Source organism: Marmota flaviventris, chromosome 10 (genome assembly GCF_047511675.1).
Source record: "Marmota flaviventris isolate mMarFla1 chromosome 10, mMarFla1.hap1, whole genome shotgun sequence".
Classification (NCBI taxonomy): domain Eukaryota; kingdom Metazoa; phylum Chordata; class Mammalia; order Rodentia; family Sciuridae; genus Marmota; species Marmota flaviventris.
In genome coordinates this window covers 25,075,911-25,095,241 of record NC_092507.1, presented here as the reverse complement: position 1 = coordinate 25,095,241, position 19,331 = coordinate 25,075,911, and the positions used below count along the sequence as shown (strand labels likewise).

At 51.8% G+C, this 19,331-nt stretch overlaps 1 protein-coding gene across 1 annotated transcript in view; it reads left to right on the top strand.

Annotated features, from left to right (window-relative positions):
• Nucleotides 1-19,331, top strand: part of Csmd2 (CUB and Sushi multiple domains 2) — a 539,902-nt gene that overhangs the window by 259,646 nt on the left and 260,925 nt on the right. The window contains exons 6-7 of the mRNA XM_027937327.2: nucleotides 2,703-2,815; nucleotides 16,112-16,189. Coding sequence (XP_027793128.2) covers nucleotides 2,703-2,815; nucleotides 16,112-16,189 — 191 coding nt within the window. The remainder of the gene's footprint in view (nucleotides 1-2,702; nucleotides 2,816-16,111; nucleotides 16,190-19,331) is intronic.

Genomic DNA, 19,331 nt, shown 5'->3' with positions numbered 1-19,331 from the left:
GAGCCTTTGGTTCTGAATTATTCAGGAAAATTCTCCTATTTCTGCTTCCTGTATGCAAATCGCCTCCAAGCTTTGTCATTGAGATAGAATTGAATTTGGCCTGGGGGGAAGAAAGAAGCCCACAATATCATTTGTGGTTCCTTAGAAAACTTAAATGACTCACCCTGTAATAAACTATTTTAAATGGGATCCGGTGAAATACAGTAATTGGTTTCTATAATAGTTCTCACCCTAGCACTGTGGGTTATATTCCTAGAGTTTGGTGTGTGTCAGCGATTTCATTATAGTAACAATTCAGTTTTGCAGGGTGTGAAACTCCTTGGTGAAGTCTTTTGTTTACTACATATTTATGAAGATCCACTTGGCCAGACCTCTGCCTCTGTAAGGGTCCCGCGAAACGTCGGAGAAAGAGACCACCAAGAGACCACTCATGCAATTGGCAGAAGGGGGGGTTTATTGAACCAGCATGCTGGGGCTCCGTGCCCACTAAAGAAGGGAAAGCAGCCCAGAGCCCCGAGTAGGGGCTGAGGATTGCTTAAGTACACTTTTTGGGGAGGGCGGAGGGCTTTGTATACATCAGAACAAATCATCATGAGGCGCGGGAAAATTGAACAACAACTCCTAAACATGATTGGTTCATTCATTGGCGGGAACAGGTCAGGCTGTAGTGATAGGTCATTCCTAAGGAGGGGGTTACATTTAAACTGATTGGTCCAGGCCCTGCAATGCCTGCGTGCAACCACACAGACCCCTTCAGTTATTAAACAACCAATCAGGGGAAATGTTTACTGGGTGGTTCTAAGCATTGTCTTAACAGCTAACTCAGACCTTGCAGCTTAGAAACTTTTACAACACCCGATCTTTTACGCTTTAACTTTTATGCATTAACTTCAATTTCTTTTACCCTTACACCTCCTGCTCCTCCAGATCCTCTCCCTTGCTTTCTCTACCCTCCATGCGTGGGGAGATGGGCCTGTGGGAAACCTCAGAATTCCCCCCTTTCCCTCTGGCTTTCTATTAGACTAGATCAACAGGAGCATCAGCAAGAGATTTGAGGAGGAGGAAAGAGTGAGTGAGTTCATTCTTTGCTCCCTCCTGATGGGGTTTTCCTACACCTGTTGTAGCCCGCTGAAGACCTGGATGCTGTGCAGAGTTTTGCCATGCCGCCCTGTATTGGGGCTATTTCTTCTTCTCTCTATTCCAGGAAGAGGAGTCCCCCAGGATATTGTCCCCACCCTGGTGGTTTCTCTACAGCCTGCCCTCATCTTTTAGTCATTCATCAGACCCCTGGAGTCACTCCTGTGACAGTGGCACCTTCTCTCTGCTGTACCCTGAGCTGCCTAGTGTTAGGTTTGACGTGGGGACCAAGACAAAGAATCAAACTGCAGCAGGTGGCACCAGAGTTTGCTCCCACCAGAGGTGCAGCCACTGGATCCTTGATGATGGTCCTCACTTTATAGACAAGGTCCCTGAGTCTCAGAGGGTTTAGGTGATTTCTCTAAGGTCACACAGCAAATTCCTGCAGGACCTGAGCTGCCTCCCCCTGGGCTCTGCGACCCCTTTGCGGGATGATCCCAGGGAGACACACACCGGAGGAACTGGATGAGAACTCAATTAAGTTGCTGTGGCAGCAGAGAGGACTGGAAGGCAAAAATTAGGGCGTGAGCTCATGTGTGCCAGACTGGGGGCCAGGCGACTGCCCCTTCGCTATCTCCTCCCATCCTGACGGCTCTGGGGCAGGTGCTGTTCTCATCCTCAGAGAGGTTAAGGAGCAGGTCCCAGGTCACACAGGGGAAGCCTGGATCTGAGCAGACATCTGTGTGCCTTCACAGCCGGGAGGGAGGGGTAGGAAGGCTTCCCGGGGGTGCTGCGAAGGGGGCCCTGGGGTTCCCTCAGGTGTGTGGACAATGCAGGAGGAGGGTCCCAGACCTCGGGGGATTTACTCCAGGCAGAAAAGGGACGGAGACTGCCGAAGTGTGGCTGGGCACACAATCACGAGCCACCACACAGCTTGTAGATTCAAACAGCAACTCTTCATTCCCAAACTCACACCAGCCGTCTACAATCACGTTCTGGAGAAATCCACGTTCTCTGCCCAAATCCACCCCCACTGGGCTTCTGTCTCCCAAAATATACTGTCTGAATCCCGTGAGAACTCAAGGGGAACTCAGGCAGCAGGATACGCCCTATTCCCAGCAGGAATAACCTTAAACCTGGAACCACCCTAAACCCGGATAGTCCTAAACCGGGAACACCCTAAACCCGGATCCGCCCTGGTCCTTGAGCAAGGTCACCTTAGATGCAATGTCACTGCAAAATGTCCTATTTCCAGGAGTCCTTCCACTAAGCAACATGGGGTACGCTGGCAAGGAAATTGTCATACCTACTTGGCTAATGGCTCCCAGCAGGAGACCCAGAAGAAGGAAGGGCGTGGAATGTTTAGGGGGGACGCAGAGGTAGTGCTGACCCTCTGCTCCCGGCCTGAAGGGTCAGCCCCTGCTCTGGGCATCTCAGGGACCCTCGGGGAAATGAGTCCTTGGAGAAGAAACCCTCAGGCCCCAGGCTGCTGGGGGGCCACCTGGGGCCATGCAGCACCCTCCTGGGCTGGCTGAGCCTGGCAGGCCGGAGGAGAGGACCACTCCTGGACGCCTGCCCTGTCCCACCTGGCTCTATCCCTGACCCGCTGTGTCCTGTCCCCACAGGTTCACCGGAGCCAGCCTCCCAGCCCCTGTCATCAGCAGCAAGAACTGGCTGCGGCTGCACTTCACGGCAGACGGCAACCACCGGCAGCGGGGCTTCAGCGCCCAGTATCAAGGTAGGCAGGGCCCGGGCCGCTGGCCTCCTCCCCCTGACAGTCTCTACTGGGCCTCACCCTGCCCCCAAACTGGGTCTATGGACTGTCCCCTCACCTCTGCATCTCACGCCTCTGCCTTTGGAGACTTGTGCACCAGGGAGTGACACTTTCTGAATAGGGTAGCCTGTGCTGCCCCTCTTCAGGCCAGGCTAATGGGGACTTTAATACGAATGCCACCTAGGAGCCAGAAACAGTGCAGGCCCCCGACAGGCATCTTCTCATTTGATCCTCAGCATTACATGGCCAGGTAGGTACGGTCTCCTGACTCGGGGAAAGGGAGCTGAGAAGCTCAGCCAATTCCCCGAGGCCATCTGAATTGCTGCCTTGGAGCCAGAGGACCCCCCACCTTATCCACCGACCTTTAACCCACCTCCATACAAAGTTGGGGAGCGTCCCACATTTCCATTCTTTCTTCACTTTACTGAGAAAGCTAGTATATTAAAAACACAGGCAAAATCACTTTAGGGAGCGTTGTCGCTGACATGCTCAGATCTGGGAAGAGCTGTCAGGTGGCAACAGATCACACCAGGAGTGGCAGGTGAGATTGCAGGTAAACACATTTCGATGCCAATAATGACGCAGTTCCTAACCCCAGAGCCACCGAGAAAATGGAGCGGACTAACCCAGAAGCAGGGAGCTCTCTGCAGCTGGAGGTGATCCAGAAACCCAGGGATGCAGGGGGGACAGAAGAGGACTTCCTTTCCAACCCGAATACTCAAAATTTACCAACACCAAGGGTGGGTCTCCTCGCGTGCTCGTTGACCCTTTAACTGCTACCAGTCACAGGCTGATGGTGGTTTTCGTAGATTTGACAATGCATTTCTACGGGGCATCTATTAATTTAAGGCCTTATATGAGGCCTTGGAGCTCCAAAGCCCAGGGCCTTCTGTCCCACCGGGAGGTGGCTTGAGGCAGAGCAGAGCCCCCTCTCCAGCGTCCCTGGGCTAAAAGTGTCGCTGGAGGCAGAAGTGTCATCTTCAGAACCTGCACCTCTTGTGAGTGGCCTCATTCACTTAGCCTGGAGTAGGGGACACCTTTGAAACATCTAAAAAAATTAAACAAGAACCCCATTTGGTCTGTGGTGCTTAACAAAGCCTGGCCCGAGAGCTTTCGTGGAGACGTTTGTCCTCTGCCCGGGCTGGGCTTTTGTGGGAGGGAAGCACCTGTCTGAATCTTTCTGTCGTGTTTTCCAGAAGAGAAAAAGGCAGAACTGAATGTTACAGTTTCTTCTGATTAAAGAAGTGCTGGGCGTGGGGAGCACTGGGGGTGGCTCCGTTTGTCATTGTAGTAGGTTAAGGCAAAGGGAGGTCAGGCGATGGCAGACCAGGTGGCCTCAGGAATTGCATACCTACTGTGCGCAGGGCCCCAGGCCGAGCACCCGTGCTTGCTGGCCCCATACGTCCCTCCCATAGCACGGTGGTGTATGAGGTTTTGTTCCCATTTTTTTTTTTTCAGTGGAGACCCACAGAGGTCGAATCACTAGCCCGAGATCACATAGCCCCCGGGAAAACCTGCATTCACTCACACACGCATGCAAGTTCATCTGCAGAATCACGGGGCCATCTGCTAGGTTAACCCAGGAGAGGGGCTTCCTTTTCCTGTTTGACTGTTGGCTCTTTAACTGTGTTGAGCTGTCTCACCCCACCACAGCATGCACATAGTATTTCTATTTACATACATTTAAATGCATGCTTTCCCCACAGTGCAGTTTACACACGCATCCATAGAACTACGGGTAAAATGTCATGAAGGGCAATTAACCCTTACTAAGTGTGATGTACCCTGAACATTTCTTTCCCATTTTTTATGCTAAATTTATAACCTCTAAACTCATTTCACAAGTTCACAGCAGGGAACACCCCTCAAGCTGAAGAACCCTGTTTCAGCACTCATGTCCTCACTGAGGTCAGGCCCCAGCCCCTTACCCAGGCCCCTCCCACACACCCCATGGGGGTTTCGTACCAGTGTGTGGCCGTGTTTGAGGGGCTTCCTTGGTTGTGGGCGTCACCATTGATGATGTTGCTCCTGCAGTCAGTGTGTGCCCCATTTAACAGATGAGCAAAGAGCCCTAGAGAGAGTGCTGAGGGTTCAAGGTCTCAGGGTGTCAAAGCCCCAGTTTGGCCCCTGGAGGTGTCAGTCTGGACCTGAAGTGCCTGGTGACTGCGCGGTTGACACATGATTAGTACACGGTTAATGCGGTAATTGTGTTAAGACGTGATCCTCCCCCAGAACCTAGTTTTTCTAGTGATTTCCAGGTGGCCGGTGCCTAGTGCAAGGAGGTACCGTGAGCATTTAGCAAGCACTGGCGACCGCCGGAGGAAGGGTCTTCGCCCTCAGCGCAGGAACATGGTGGGCTGGGTGGTGCTTCATGGCTTAGCTGATAAGAGTTTCGGGAAGGGGCAACTTACAGGTGAGGGTGGGGTTCAAGGAACCCATAGGGATGGGAAGGTCCCCACCCAGGACCAAACAGCAGGTCTTTGCCAACACTAGGCTTAGAGGGGACAGGGGACCCAGTGGCAAGAGTTAGAGCCAGGGGAATGTGTGGCCAGTGCAGGAGGAGGGCCCCTGGGATCTCTCCCGCCATCTTGCCATGCTCCACCTGCCCACCAAACAAGAAGTGAGGAGCAGGGGTCAGAGGCCGTGCTCCTTGCCCTGGGAGGACGGTGGGGGTGCCAGTGGCTCCTTTGCCCTCTATCAGCCTCAGAGATCACAGCGCAATGGAGGAGTGTGCAGGATGGACCTGGAGGGGCAGTGGAGAAGCATCAGCCTGGGGTCAGTTTCACCCAGGCTCAGCTTTAGGCATTAGAGACTCACATGATTTATGGTCCTTCCAAGCTAATAATTACCAATCCCTAATTTGTATTGATGGATTTTTCCCCCCTCAGGGAAACAAAAACTAAATTAAAAAAAAAAAAAAAGATAAATGACCTACAACCGCGCACATCTCATTCTTCTTTCAGTCCAGGCACAGCGCAGGGGACTTTGTGTGTAGACCCAGTGGCACAGGGTCCCAGGGGATCTGACTTCCAGTTGAGTCTCCCTCCCCTGCTGTCAGCACCTAGGCTATGGGGTTCCACGAGCAACGATGTGACGCTCCCTGTGACAGCATAGAATGACGGACACTAGTGGGCCCTCGCTGCTCTCAAAGAGAACAGGTTAAAGAGGCACAGATGCCAATCTGCAGGCTCTGTGCAGAGTGATAAGGGCTGCAATTATGGCGATTAAGAGTTTTAGGACCAGAGATAAAGGGGCAATTAGCGTGACTGTGGGGACTTGTAAAAAGACAGAAAAAAAAAAAAAAACCAGGAGCAAGAAAAAGTCCAAGACTTAAAGGCGAGTCTCAAAAAGGTGCCAGAGAGACAGAAAAAGGCCAAATCTAAGGAAACACAAAAATTTAGGCATGCACGGACCCCAGCCTCAACACAGCCCTCCACCTGTTTCTGAGATGCCCGCATGCTGAGTGGTCTCCCAGTTTTAAACAGCTGAGGAGTCAAAAAGAATCAAAAGAAAGAATAATATTTCATGACAAGTGAAAATTGTACGAAATTCAAATTCAAGTGTCCCTAAAGAAGGTCTCTTAGAACACAGCTCTGCTTGGTCATTTACGCTTTGTCTGCGACTATGTCAGTGCCACCAGGAAGAATCTCACAGATTATGCAGGGTGGGGATGGTGGCCTTCCAGCTCATAGCTTCACAGAATGGCTCTGCCCAGCTGCAGGCAGCCGGCCACCTGGAGCAAGGGTGAGCGGTGGAGGGTCACTGAGGCCTGAGACTGAAAAGCCAGGTGGGGTCCAGTTGGGGAAAGCCTGGGGAAACCAGGCTTGCCACCACCGTCCGAGGTGAGGGGTGAGCAGAAGTTCTGAGCAAGAGAGGTGACATGAGGAGCTTTTCATTAAAGATCTGTGCTTGAAAATGAAAATCACAGGACGGTTAGGAGTCTTTGAGAACCCTGGGTCCAGGGACAGAGTTTCACCCGAAGGAGGGGAGACGGTGAGGGGGAAACAGACCAGGAGAGCCGTTCCCCGGTACGCCACTCTGGACTTGGGACTAACTGGATTTGGTGGCAGGAGGGTGGGGGAGGATGAAGGAGAGAAGGGCCTTGGGAAGCCTCTTAGGTGTGTGGCTTGAGTCACTGAATTACAAAGATTATTAACCAAGACAGTCTGGGGCAGGGACGAGGGTCAGCGTTTGCTTAGTATAGGGGTGTCAGGGTTGGGGGGACTATCTCATAGTCAATGGGCTGTTCTGTGGGTCTGCAACTCAGGGAAGAAGGGCCTGGTCTGTAGCTGAGACCACAACCCCCTCCCCAAGCGTAAAACACGTTCTTCAAGGAAACCTTAAAGTTCCTTCTTGTTCTGGAAGACACGTGAAGGTCGTATCATTGATCTCTCTGCCTCCAGGTAAGGAATCTTGCCAGTCCTTCTCAGGGTATTAATTGCTCTTGTGGGGTTTTTTGTTGTTTTTTTTTCCTGAAGCCTACAAGGACTGATGGTGAGGAGAGCCCTTCTTAGATGCACCCAGTGATGACTGATAATCACACCTGCTGAGGGCCTTCCCTGGCAGGAGAATAGTCCCATCAATACCCTCCTTATCTGTACACAGGGAGTGTCATTAAGTCACAGAGCTATTGAAAATAAAAGGATATCTTGGCAAAATACCTGGCACATAGTAGGTGCTCAGGAAACAGAACCCTTGACATCATACCCCACCAACCACCTTGACTTCTTCTGTATGGTGAAACCTTATGCAGGGAGAGCGCGAGGGTTAGTGCTGCCACCTCCTCCCTAGACACCTGCCTGTTGCCTCCCACTCAGACCTGATGATCGTCCTCTGGTGCTTCACCTCCCCTGCACCCCAATCCCAGCCCAACCCTGATCTTCCTCTCTCTGCCTCTCTTGCCAAATCAACTTTGGTAGTGAGACATAGAAGATATTCCTCACTGAAAACCATTGACTCCTTTGCCTTCTGAATGTCTTGGGGCGGGAGGCATCTCAAAGGCCCGCAGACGAGACTTCCCATTTGAAAACAGTTCTCATTGACTGAGATGCATGAGGCTAGTCGTGGACCCATGTTTTCCACCTGAGCGTGTGGCCTTCATGCTCAGGGCTCACCTACAGCCTCCAGCCAGAGACAATTCCTGGGGGCTCCCCTGTCCCAGCTCTGGTTCTCCTGTCCTCCCCGTTGACCTGCTGAGCTGCCAAACTCTTTCCAGCCTACTTTCAAGCTTTCGGGTCTCCAGGGGCCTCACCACAAGTTGAAGGTTGTTGCTACGTGACTTGGGAGTCCAGGGCCAGGTAGCCACAAAGCGAAGTGCCAGTCCAGAATAAGTCTGTTACCCAGGTAGAGACCCCAACCCTGCACCGCTCCCCAGATTTCAGGTGGGCTTTCATCCGCCTCTTGCATTGCTGATATCAAAAGACCTGATGAGAACAACCTTAGAGGAGGGAGTTTATCCGGGGCCCCTCAGTTTCAGCATTCTCTGTCCATAGATGGCTCTGTTGCTCTGAGCTAGAGGGGCGGCAGGACAGCATGGCGGAAGAGTGTGGAGGGGGGAAGTGGCCGAGGACATCACACCAGGAAACAGAGAGGGACAGGAAGCTCCACTCTCCAGAGACAAAATATATAACCCAAAGGTGCACGCCCAAGGACACCCCTTCTCCAGCCACACCCTACCTGCCTACAGCTACCCAGTTAATCCCCATCCGAGGATGAATGCACTGATTAAATCAAGGCTCTGACAACCCTGTCATCTCACCTCCAAACTCTCTTGCATTGTCTCGCATGTGAGCTTTTGGGGAACACCTCATATGGAAACCCTATGACCCACCCTTTTGTCAGGAAATGAATTTAAAACACACATCCTTCTAACAGTTGGCCTTTCCACCTTTCAGTCATCAAACTGATATCAAGAACCTTCTGTGTGCCAGGCTCTGCGTCAGCCCCTGCAGGCAGACATCTGAGCTCCTGGGCCAGGACTCGACAGACAGGACATGGCGTGCAGTGTGATAAAGGTTTCGCTCCTGAACAAAGTCTTGGGAGGACAATGACTTCCAGAGAGGGCTGGAGAGATGGCCACAGGGAGATGGTAACATCTGAGTCAGGCCAGACAGAGGACAGGTGAGAGAGAGAGCAGCATTTCAGTCCCTGAAACCAGTAATTGATGGCTGCAGGGAATCCCTTCAATATCTTTCCTCTAGTCCTTTTTTCCAGCCAAATTCTCTAAAGTTGTTAATGAAGGCCACCAATAAGGACAATCCTACTATAAGGACTGGAACAGGCCATTCCCTATCTCATGGCCCCTCTACTATGCAAGAATCCTTTTTGTTAGAAATTCCAGTGGCTTCAAGATCTGCTATGGCTAACCAAGAAGCCACCCCATATGGCATCCTTCAGAACACTTTTTTTTTTTTGGTACTGGGGATTGAACCCAAGGACACTGACCACTGAGCCACATCCCCAGCCCTTTTTTTTTTTTTTTTTGGTTTTTGTATTTTATTTAGAGACAGGGTCTCATGAGTTGCTTAGCACCTCACTAAATTGCTGAGGCTGGCTTGCAACTCACAGTCCTCCTGCTCCAGCCTCCCGAGCCTCTGGGATCACAGGTGTGCACCACTATGCCCAAAAAGGACACTTTTACAACCTTAGTTGGGGACAATGGTTATTCTTTTCTGCCATATTCAAGAAATCTCAAGCATGGTGCATTAGCAACTCATGAGTAACTTTGCATAATTTTCTTAGTTATCAGTGATCCTTCAACACCTGCCTTCTTAGCAATGGTTGCCAGAATTTGGGAGGCTCTTCTAGTGATTTCTGTGCCAATTCTTTGCTCTTCGTTAGCTGGAGCAGTGAATCCACAGAATGAACCCAGGCGGCCAAATGACCTCTGTTTTTCCATAGCAGATCCTGTGGCACCAGCCATCTGTGACTGTAGCCTTTGGTTTTCTTCTCCCCTTGTCCTGTCAATCTTGGGCACAGCTACCACATCTCAAGTTTTGCCAGATGTTCATTATTTTCCCTCCTCGTGGACACAGCGGCGATCTCTAATGGCTCGCTGATTTCTTGCATAGGCTTCTCCATTTGAGTCTTGTCACCTTTACATCTCAAGAACTTGACATTGTTGTTACTCACGATAGCTTCTCCAGCTTTCCCTAAGTCCTTCAGCGTATAGCACCAGATCATCAGTAGCAATAGTTTTGATGATTCTTTCTATGTCACCCAAACTAGGAGCTTGAGCCACCATTACCTACAAGCCAACTTTTATCCTATTCCAAAGCCTCTCCAGCGAATCTGACCAGAGGCATCCTGTGGTCATTGGCCATTTCAAGAATGAGAACAACGCACTGGGCCTGGAAATCCCAAGCATCCTAGGGTTCTTCTCTCTGAACTTTGGATGTGTCATATGAGTAGCTAGAGTTGTAATGTTGATCCATCTCTGTGCCTTCGATTTCTCATTTAACATTCAATGTTTTTCTGTCCTGGGCTATGATGACACGTCTCCAACCTCTGAGATGACATCAGATATACTGCTGCTAATTCCTGCCTCCATTTGCAGACGTGGCGGCAAGCTGAGAGTCTCCTCAGGGGGTGTCCCAGGTTTAGGCTGCTTCTAAAGTTTGTATTTACAGCATCCACATGCAACCTCACCCCTGGCCGGGCTTCCACTGAATCGATGCCTTGGCTAATCGTCGTTAAGCCTTGCATGGCAATAAGATATGCCAGTACAGTAGCTAGTAGTGCGGCCTCTTCCTGATCAAGTCAGGTGTCCATAGTTTTATATTTATTCCGTGAGTCAGTTGATCTGGCTGCAGACACGCCATCTTTCACATTGAAGCTCCCCTCCCCTGCTTAAGGGTCAGTGTTCTTCCAGTTGGCAATGAACAGCTGCAGGAATGGCGGCAGCCCCTGCTAGATCCTCACCTTGACACATGAGATCGCAGGCATCTGCGTCAATTTTATATCTTTGGCATAAATATGAGTGAAATTAATAGCCAGTGTTCCCAATGCTGGCCTCATCTGGCAAAGCATTGTGGGTAATCGAAGCACATCCTCAGGGTGGGTGGTGAGGCTGTGGCAGAAGCCAACCTCAGTGGCAACAAGAGGGAGGGACTGACGGCAGGACAGGCAGACAACATTTGCAAGTATGAAAAAGAGATAGGATTTCAGGTTTCCAAGGATCACCCTCTGCAACTTTTTAAAACGTGGGCTAGAGGGAGTGACAAAAGAAATTCACGCAAAAGAGGATGAGTTTAGGCAGAATTGGTTTAGGCCCTTGGAAGAAGGATGCATGTTGGAGAAATTTTCTAAGGGTGAACCAATTGGATGTGAGAAATGAGTGGGCAGTGGGGAGAGTAAGGGCTGGCTCAGCTGGCAGGATACCATTTGGCAGACACTGGACGGTGACCAAAGTAGTGGAGGGACTCCTCCTTGAAGAGGGAAATCTGAATCCCTTGGGACAAAGAATCTAACTCCTGTTTCCTAGCACTCTGGGGACAGACAGGTCAGGCCTCCCTGTGCCCTAATGGGTCCTTGTCGCCTGTTAGATCAGCCCAATAACTCATGCTGCAGACTCCAGAGCCATTTGTATTGCCAGATTCTTCTAGCTAAATGTGTACCATGTGTCCCGCTAACCTTTACAACAGCGGGGAAATGTCTTGTAATTAAGAAGAATATAAAGAATGGAGCCGCCTGGCAGTCTCCTGTAGTCATTATCACTCAGAGGAGATGAATGTACCTAGTAAGATTTCCATCAACCAGATAGAGCCTGCATGCTTCTCCTGGGAGTCCTGACTGGGTTCACCTGTGGGGGAAAAGCACGAATATGTGTGTGACTTGCATTTTGTATGTGATTATTTGTAGCCACATGTTCACGTGTGCATGAATGTGTAGTGTAAGGGGTCGTGGACATGCATGCTCAGGAGTGCATGGATATGTGTGCAGTGAGGGGTGTAAATTCGAGTGTAGCCAAAAACATAAAGCCAGCTCCGGGCTCCATTTGGTCTCCACTGCCTTGGTCATTAAAGAAAGACCAATTCCTTTTAGAAACCAGTGTTTCAATAGTATCATTGGCATGAAGCTAGTGGCACCCCACAAGTGAATGAATGTACAACCTGAATGAATACGTCCCATCAATTCTGTAGGTTCTTGCTATTTTGTCCATCTATTGGGATGCCCGTCACCTTCCTTTCTGACTGGGTCTGTCAATAGTGCACTCTGGAGTTCTAGAGGGAGACCTGCCCTCTTCTCTGATCCTTCACACTTTGTCCACTTTGAAATGCCAAGCTAGCTCATCAATGAGCTTACTGTGGGTCCTCCATGATCCGCAATCGCTCACCACCCACCTGGGCAGACTTCAAAAAAAAAGTGCACTAGATACAATCCCAGGTGTGACTGCTTCCCTGGGATTGCTCAAAAAACAAACTGAGGCCCCAACATCTGGAGGCAGTCTCTTAATGCTGATGTCCTTGGTGATGTGAGTCTTGCCTAGATCCACTTTCCTGACCCAGTTGTCCGTTCCCACACAGTGGGCCACACCTCCCCAGAGCCTGGCCTGGGCCAGCTGGGCCCTGGATATCTGTCTTTCAGAGATTGTGTTGTTGGAATCAGAAACCTCTACCCCAAGAGCCATGGGCCCTATGTTTCCCAGGCTAACAAAATGGGAACAAGAATTCTATTCATGGGATGGTAAGGTGCATCTGATGATCATGCAGTAGCCAAAGGCCATGCAAGTGAGGAAAAATCAGTCACAAAGTTTATATGTAAATTAGAGGCCCCCAGTAGCTTTTCAGGTTCCTTATTTAATTCTCATCACCTTGACAAGCTCCATCCCATAGTAAGTATCAGGAAGTGAAAGAAGTAAAACAGAATTTAGTTCCAGCTTGGGAGGCGTGATGATATCATCCCCTACTAAAAGTAACCCAATGAGTATTAGGCACCAAGCCGGCAGACTGTCAGGCCTTCCCGGGGAGGGATCAGGGGACAGAATCACACAGGAATCAGGATTCTTTCCCGGGCCTCCAGAGGGGATTAGGACAGGAAGCGTTTCCTCAGTACAACTTTGAGAAGAGAGGAAGAGGGGCTCCCTGTTGGCAACACCTCCTCTCCTGCCTACCACATCTCACAGTCCCCATCAACAGCCACCAGGAAATCCTGAGCAGCCAGTGCCACTGGGAATGGCATCTGTGGCCCATCCCCCTCCCTCCACTGGACCCTAGAATGGAAGACAGGACACAGTGAAAACTCTGACTCTGTCCCTACTTCTTGGCCAGGAGTTCCTGAGCCGTCTTTGCAGACTGACCAGATATGGGCTATATGAGTCACAGAGACCCCTGCCCCATTCCTGTCCCGCACCCCCAAAGGGGTCCCCAGGGCCAAGAACTTGAACTATTCTCGTGGGGCTGGGTTCCTCCAGTGCCCCTGGGGATGGTTGAATCAGGGATGCTTCCCCTGTCACACAGTATTAGCCAGGTTTGAATAATGTATGTTTCCCTACTTATGCCCTCTGTTTGATAATGGGTCCACGTTAGTGTTCACTGGAAATTTTCCTGCTGGATACACACAGAGAGCAATGCACATTTATAAAAGAGGTTTGAATGCACGCTGGGAGGCTAGGACTCTGGTAGTAACTGAATTTTATCAGGCATTCAGCTTAGACAGCGACTTACCAGGAGAACAAACCCTTGGCAAATTTTTTTTCTTTAGCCAGAATGGGGGATCTCCCTGATTGCTGTGGGCTTTGGTTTCAAGATGGGCGTGTGTTTCTTCAAGTCCACTGTGGGCACCTGAGTGTTCAGGGCCTGAGCTGGGGAGGAGCAGATGCTGGGGAAGGTCAAGGGTGCCCCTGGAATCGCTCCAGGGACAGGTCACAGAAAAGAAGCTGGAATTCAGCCTAAGGCACAGCGGCTTCCTGCTTGTATGTCCCACAGCCTGTCACCCAAACCACTGTGGACCCTATTTTCTATCAAGTAGATACAATAATTACAGGTCAAAGATTTTGAAAAAAGGGCCAAATGAACTGATTATTGAGGCCCCACCGTGTCTGCACTAGGTGCTCTTCTAGGCACTGAGGAGACAGCCGTGGGTAAAAGTTCTGGACTTTGTGGAGCTTACTTTGCAAATGTGGGTGACAAAAAAAGACCCAGTACATAATAGAGTATGTTAGAAAGTTGGGGAGACTAAGTAGGGAGGGGGAAGGGGGTGTGGGAGTTGGAGGTGTCAGCTTAATGGAGTGGTCAGGGAGAGCCTCGAGGAGGAAGTGGGTTTTGCACGATTTCTTCAGGGAAAAGGCAGCAGGTCATTCAAATACGCAGGCAGAAGCATTCCAGGGGACTGGCAGGCTGAGGCAATATGCCAGGAGCATTGTGGGAACATCAAGGAGGCTTAAGAGGCTGGGGAAGAGTGATCGAGGTCAAGGAAAGGGCCAGAGAGGTCACAAGGAAAGCACATTGGTCCTCACGGGCCATTTTAAAGATGTTGGCTTTCACTCTAGGAGAGAAGGGTCACTGCTGAAGAGCTCCAGGCAGAGATGGAGTGTGGGCTGGTTTATGTGTTAACTGGGTCCCTCGGGCTCTTGTGCTGAGGGTAGACTCTAAGGAGGCCAGGGTGGAAGGTGGGAGGATGGGGCTACAAGGAGAGCACTATCAGAGGGAGGTAGGCAGAAGGCTATGGGCAGTGGTTACATTGGTGATGTGTTTGGAAGAATGTGCTAAGGGATTGTGTGTGGGTGTGGAGGGGAGCCAAGGAAGCAGATTTAAGTAAAGAACTTGTAGGGCACCCAGGCCTGGCACATAAGAGGTAGCTGGTCCCAGTTCTTTCACCATGGCTGGGTGTCGGTATTAGCACTGCTGTACCCACCTGTTGGGCCAGCTGGAGGGGATCTGGGATTGGGCATATAGCCAGAGATGGGGCGAAACCCTCTGAGGCCAGGAGAATTCCTTGGGAAATGGGGATAGCCCAGCCAAAGGAGCTTGATGGGTACAGAGGAGTGGCCTCAGGGACTGTGGAGAGCTGGCTCTGCTGCCATGTGTGGCACAGTCCAGATGAGCTGTGGACTTGACTGAATCACAGGGTCAAAGCCATATTTAATGCATTTGGCACCCACCGGAGCCAAGCCCTATCCCTCAGTGACTCCCAGAACTGAGCTTACCCTGCCCGCAAGAGGTCAGCTAATGTGGGCCAGACCCACCTAGGCCAGCTGGCTCTGTCCCATGTGTCTCTCATCCTCCTAGGACTAGTCCTGTCTTCCCACAATGGTGACAGAGATGCAAAAGGGCAAAATCAGTCTGCTTCCTAAGCCTTTGGCAGGTCAAGGCCTCCAAAATTCCAACGATCAAGTCCAAAGTCAGGGGGTGAGAAAAATGTATTCCACCTCAGTAACAGGAGGGACGACAGAATCACATCACCGAGTGTGGTCACAAGGAGGGATGGCAGCTTGGCGTCCTAACCCCATCTGCCGTCCCCTGCCAGGGCTGGCTCAGAAACTGAGCAGGGCAGAACCTGCAGAGGAGCCGAAGGGCAGAGGGGAGTGGCAACTGGGCAGCTTCCCACTCCTGTGACGCAGTCCCAAGGTGAATCAGTTTCAGAAGAGGGAACTTTGACTCTGGCTCCAAGGATTTCAAAGGTTTCAGTTCATGACCGATGGGCCCCATTGCTTTGGGGCCTGTGGTGACACAGTACATCCTGGCGGGAACATGTGGCAGAGGAAGCTGCTTACCTTATGGCAGCCACGAAAACAAAAAGATTGGAAGGGACAGGGTCCCCAAATCCCCTTCAAGGGCCCACCCTCAGTGACCTAATGTCCTTTCATTAGGTCTCACATCCAAAAGGTCCAACCACCTCCCAGCAGGGCCACAGGCTGGGGACAGAGCCCTCAACAAAGGGTCCTTGGGGGACATTACAGATTCAAACCTCAGCAGGTTGTGGGGCTTCTCAGTTGGATGCTCACACCTAGTTCACCAGGAGCAGACTGAACTCAGTAGATCTGGTGGTGACATATCGGTTACCTGTAAGGGCCACCAGGGAGTCCCAGAGCCTACCAAGTAGGAGGGCACCTTTCCTGTTACCCCCAGAGGGTGGGCCTTCTTAGCATCTCCTCCTCCATGTCTGAGTCCCTGCTGCCCTCGGTATGTCCCCCTTCAGAGGAGCTCCTGCTTAAAAGTCACTTCTATAGAATATTCCAGACCAGAAAATGGGTCATTCTAGAGGAAGCCCATCCCTGGCCACAGACAACTCAAGCTGTCTTTTCTCTTCTCTCCTCTCCAGTCAAGAAGCAAATCGAATTGAAGTCCCGAGGTGTGAAGCTGATGCCCAGCAAGGACAGCAGCCGGAAGACATCTGTATGTAAGTGTCCACTCGCCCCCCGCTGGGCCTCTTGCGTGGGTCAGATCTGCTGATGCTGTGACTGTGGGGACACCAGATGATGCTGGATGGCTTCCCTTCACCCCTGCTTCCCTCCATCCTGGGCTCTGCACATGGACACACTGACCCGGTGGCCAGTGGGAGGCCCGGGGCCTGTCCTCTGCCTTCTCCTCCTCCTCCTGCCCTCCGCTTTCCCCTTCCCCCCTCACTTCCCATCTGAACCGCAGTCCAGGGAGTCATTACTACTACATTTCTCTCTTTATTTTTTCCTTTTGAATCACTTCCACCTGCTAAGACGGTTCTCTTCTGGCTCCTCTTCTAGGAGTCAATAACCTTGGGGTGGGATCTGGGGGGCTACTGAGCCCCAGCGCGAGCTCCCAAAGCCAGATTGAGAGCAGAGGAAGGGACATGCCTAGGGACCTCCTCCAAGGGGCCTGGTGGGACAGCCAGAGGTTGGGGTGGGGGAGCCCTCCTGCCTCTCAGGATGATGGTGAAGGGCTGGGGCTCACAGCGGGGATGACATCTCCGAGAACAAGTTTCTGCCACCGTGTTTGGAAGTTTAAAAGGGCTCCAGGGCTGGGGGTGGGGGCATTTGGAACGTCACCCTGGGAAACACCTGATGGGGCTCTGTGCCGAGGGCCTTTTGAACGAGAACAAAGGGCGGGGAGGATTCTGGGCCCCCAGAAGGCTTTTCCAGAAATCTTCCATTTGCCTTCTGGAGGCAAGTACAGGGAGCCTGTCCTGGTCCCCCGAATGACTGACCCCTGGTTTCCCTCCCCCTTCCTCCTGCTTCCTGTCCTTCTGCTTCTCTTTCCTCCCCTTCCCTCCACTCTCTCCTCCGCCTTCCCACTCTCCCCCATCTTTCCCCTCACGCCTCCACTCCCCCCTCCCTGCTTCTCTAGTGGTCCCTGCCTGGTTCTCTGCCCTCCTCATCGCCCTCCTTCCATGTCACTTCTGTGTGCTGCCAGAAGGGCCTGTTATGGAGAGATGGGGCCACCATGGAATTCCCAGCTCTGTGCTGGGGGTGTGGCCCGGAGAAGGTCGAAGGCAGGGGCAGTTGGGGCCTGGTCCCGACGGGCCTGAGCCTTGGTAGAGGGACTTGTCTGGATTTTCAAGACCTGGGAATGGAGATGGCACAGCTGGCATCTAGCATCTCTGGTGGCCCCAGCCTGAGGGGACTGGATAACAGGGGCCGTCGGGAGGCCCTGTTGCTCTGCTTGAATGGGGAAGGGGCAGAGATCCCTGGGCCAGGCCGAGAATCTGAAGAGAAGGCTGGAGCCGTGACCTTAACCCTCACAGGTACTTTCTGTCTGTAGCCACAGGAGACCATATGAGCTGGGGAAGGCATGTTCAATTTCTGACTTTGCCCTGGTGCGGCTCCAGGACAAACTTAGGGAAATGGCCTGCATGGGGACCAAATGCTCATCCCAATGGTGTCCTCAGGTGGCCATGCCACCCGGGACACTCATGTCTCAGCTTCCACATCTGTAGAAATGGGGATACAAAGCCCTTCCTAGCCTTCCTCTGAAGGATACTGTTGGATCTAATGTGGACCTTCCTGACCTTGGACTTCAGGGGTCCATGAACTAGCTGAGAAGCTGCCTGTGCTCTTGGAGGTGGTTTTCTGGAGCAGGTCCATGTGCTTTTCATGCCCAAAGCTCCCTCTGAAATATGACAAAAACCCTATTCTAATGAAATAATGCAAACACTCTAAATATATGAGTATCTTTCCATCAACAAGGGATTAATAATCTTCATTCCAAGATTTCCTCAGAAAAGTATGGATGTGACCAGGCTGCTCAGAGGCCAGAAGCCAAATGTCTGTAGGTATCTGGCCCTTTGGGTTCTGCCCCAGTTCCCTGGGAAGAGGTCCTCCACTTGAGGGGAGCAGTGGACCTTGCCGATTGCTTTGACCAGGCAATCTATGAGTACCCCAAAGCCCTGGCCATCATTGCTCCTGGCCACCCATCTGTTGGTGTCTCCCTTCAGTCGGGTAGAAGGCATTGCCTTTTGAGCATGTCACAGCTTGTCCTTACTAAGGGGCCTTCTAGGGGCAGGGGAAGACCCACACTCCATCCTGTCCCTTAGTAGCCAAAAGTAAATCAACACGGTCAACACCAGCCACTGGGTATAAATGGACAGCGAAGACTGGCAGGAAGCAATGAAAAGGGCAATGCCTCTTGCCTCCATGATTAGTTAGTAACCAGTTCACTGAGATGAATGTTTACTTGTTTCCTGGGGAGGCGTGAAGGTCCTCCTGGGACTGCCGTCGCCTGCTGGGTCCTCCTGGTGTCAGCTGCGTCACGGCTGGGTTGGAAACTTCCTGGATGGCGCCTGAACCTCCCATGGGGCTGGCTGACTGAAGGGGAGCAGCGGGGTCTGCTCTGTGGTCAGGAGCTGTGGCTGGGCAGGGGCCTTGGCCATGGTCCAGCTCCACCGTCACCCTTCAGTCTTCAACTCTGTCTGCTTCCTGGGTGGTGTCAGTGGTGAATTAGAGGGAAGAGAAGGCGTGGGAACCTCTGAACAGTGTCACCGTGCTGAGAGCGCTCTGTGTGGCTTCACCGTGGTGGGCGGCAGGACCTCTGTGATGGGTGTGGCCTGTGGCAGGTCAAGTAGGCAGGACCTAAGGGGTACTTAGCTGCGGTGGGGACTGGTCACTGGGGCTGTATGAGTGGCCAACCTACCAACAGGAAAACTAAGTATAGTTCAGGACTGTCTTCCGCACCTCCTCTGGAGAGAGGGTCCATGGTTCCCCTCCCCTCTGGGGTCTTCTTCTTTCCATCACTTGCTAAACACCAAGGCTCCCAGGAAGCAGGAGCTTGCTGTACCTTTGGGGATGACACTGACATCTTCATGTCCCAGCCCAAGAGTTTCTGGGCTGGTAGGAATGGTGGCTTTGTTTAGGATGTAAAAGTTCTGGAGGTAGAAGCTTGGCAAGGTAGGGGGCATGTTTAGGGGAGAAGCATCCTGGGGAGGAACTGTCCTTAGCCTGGCAGTGTGGGGGTTGGAGAAAGGAGACTACCCAGAAGGCCTTGCACTCGTTGTCACACACTGCCGGTGTGTGGTGTCTGACTGAGCATGCAGTCTGCCTCAGTCCTCAGATCCACGTGCTTGACCACCTGGA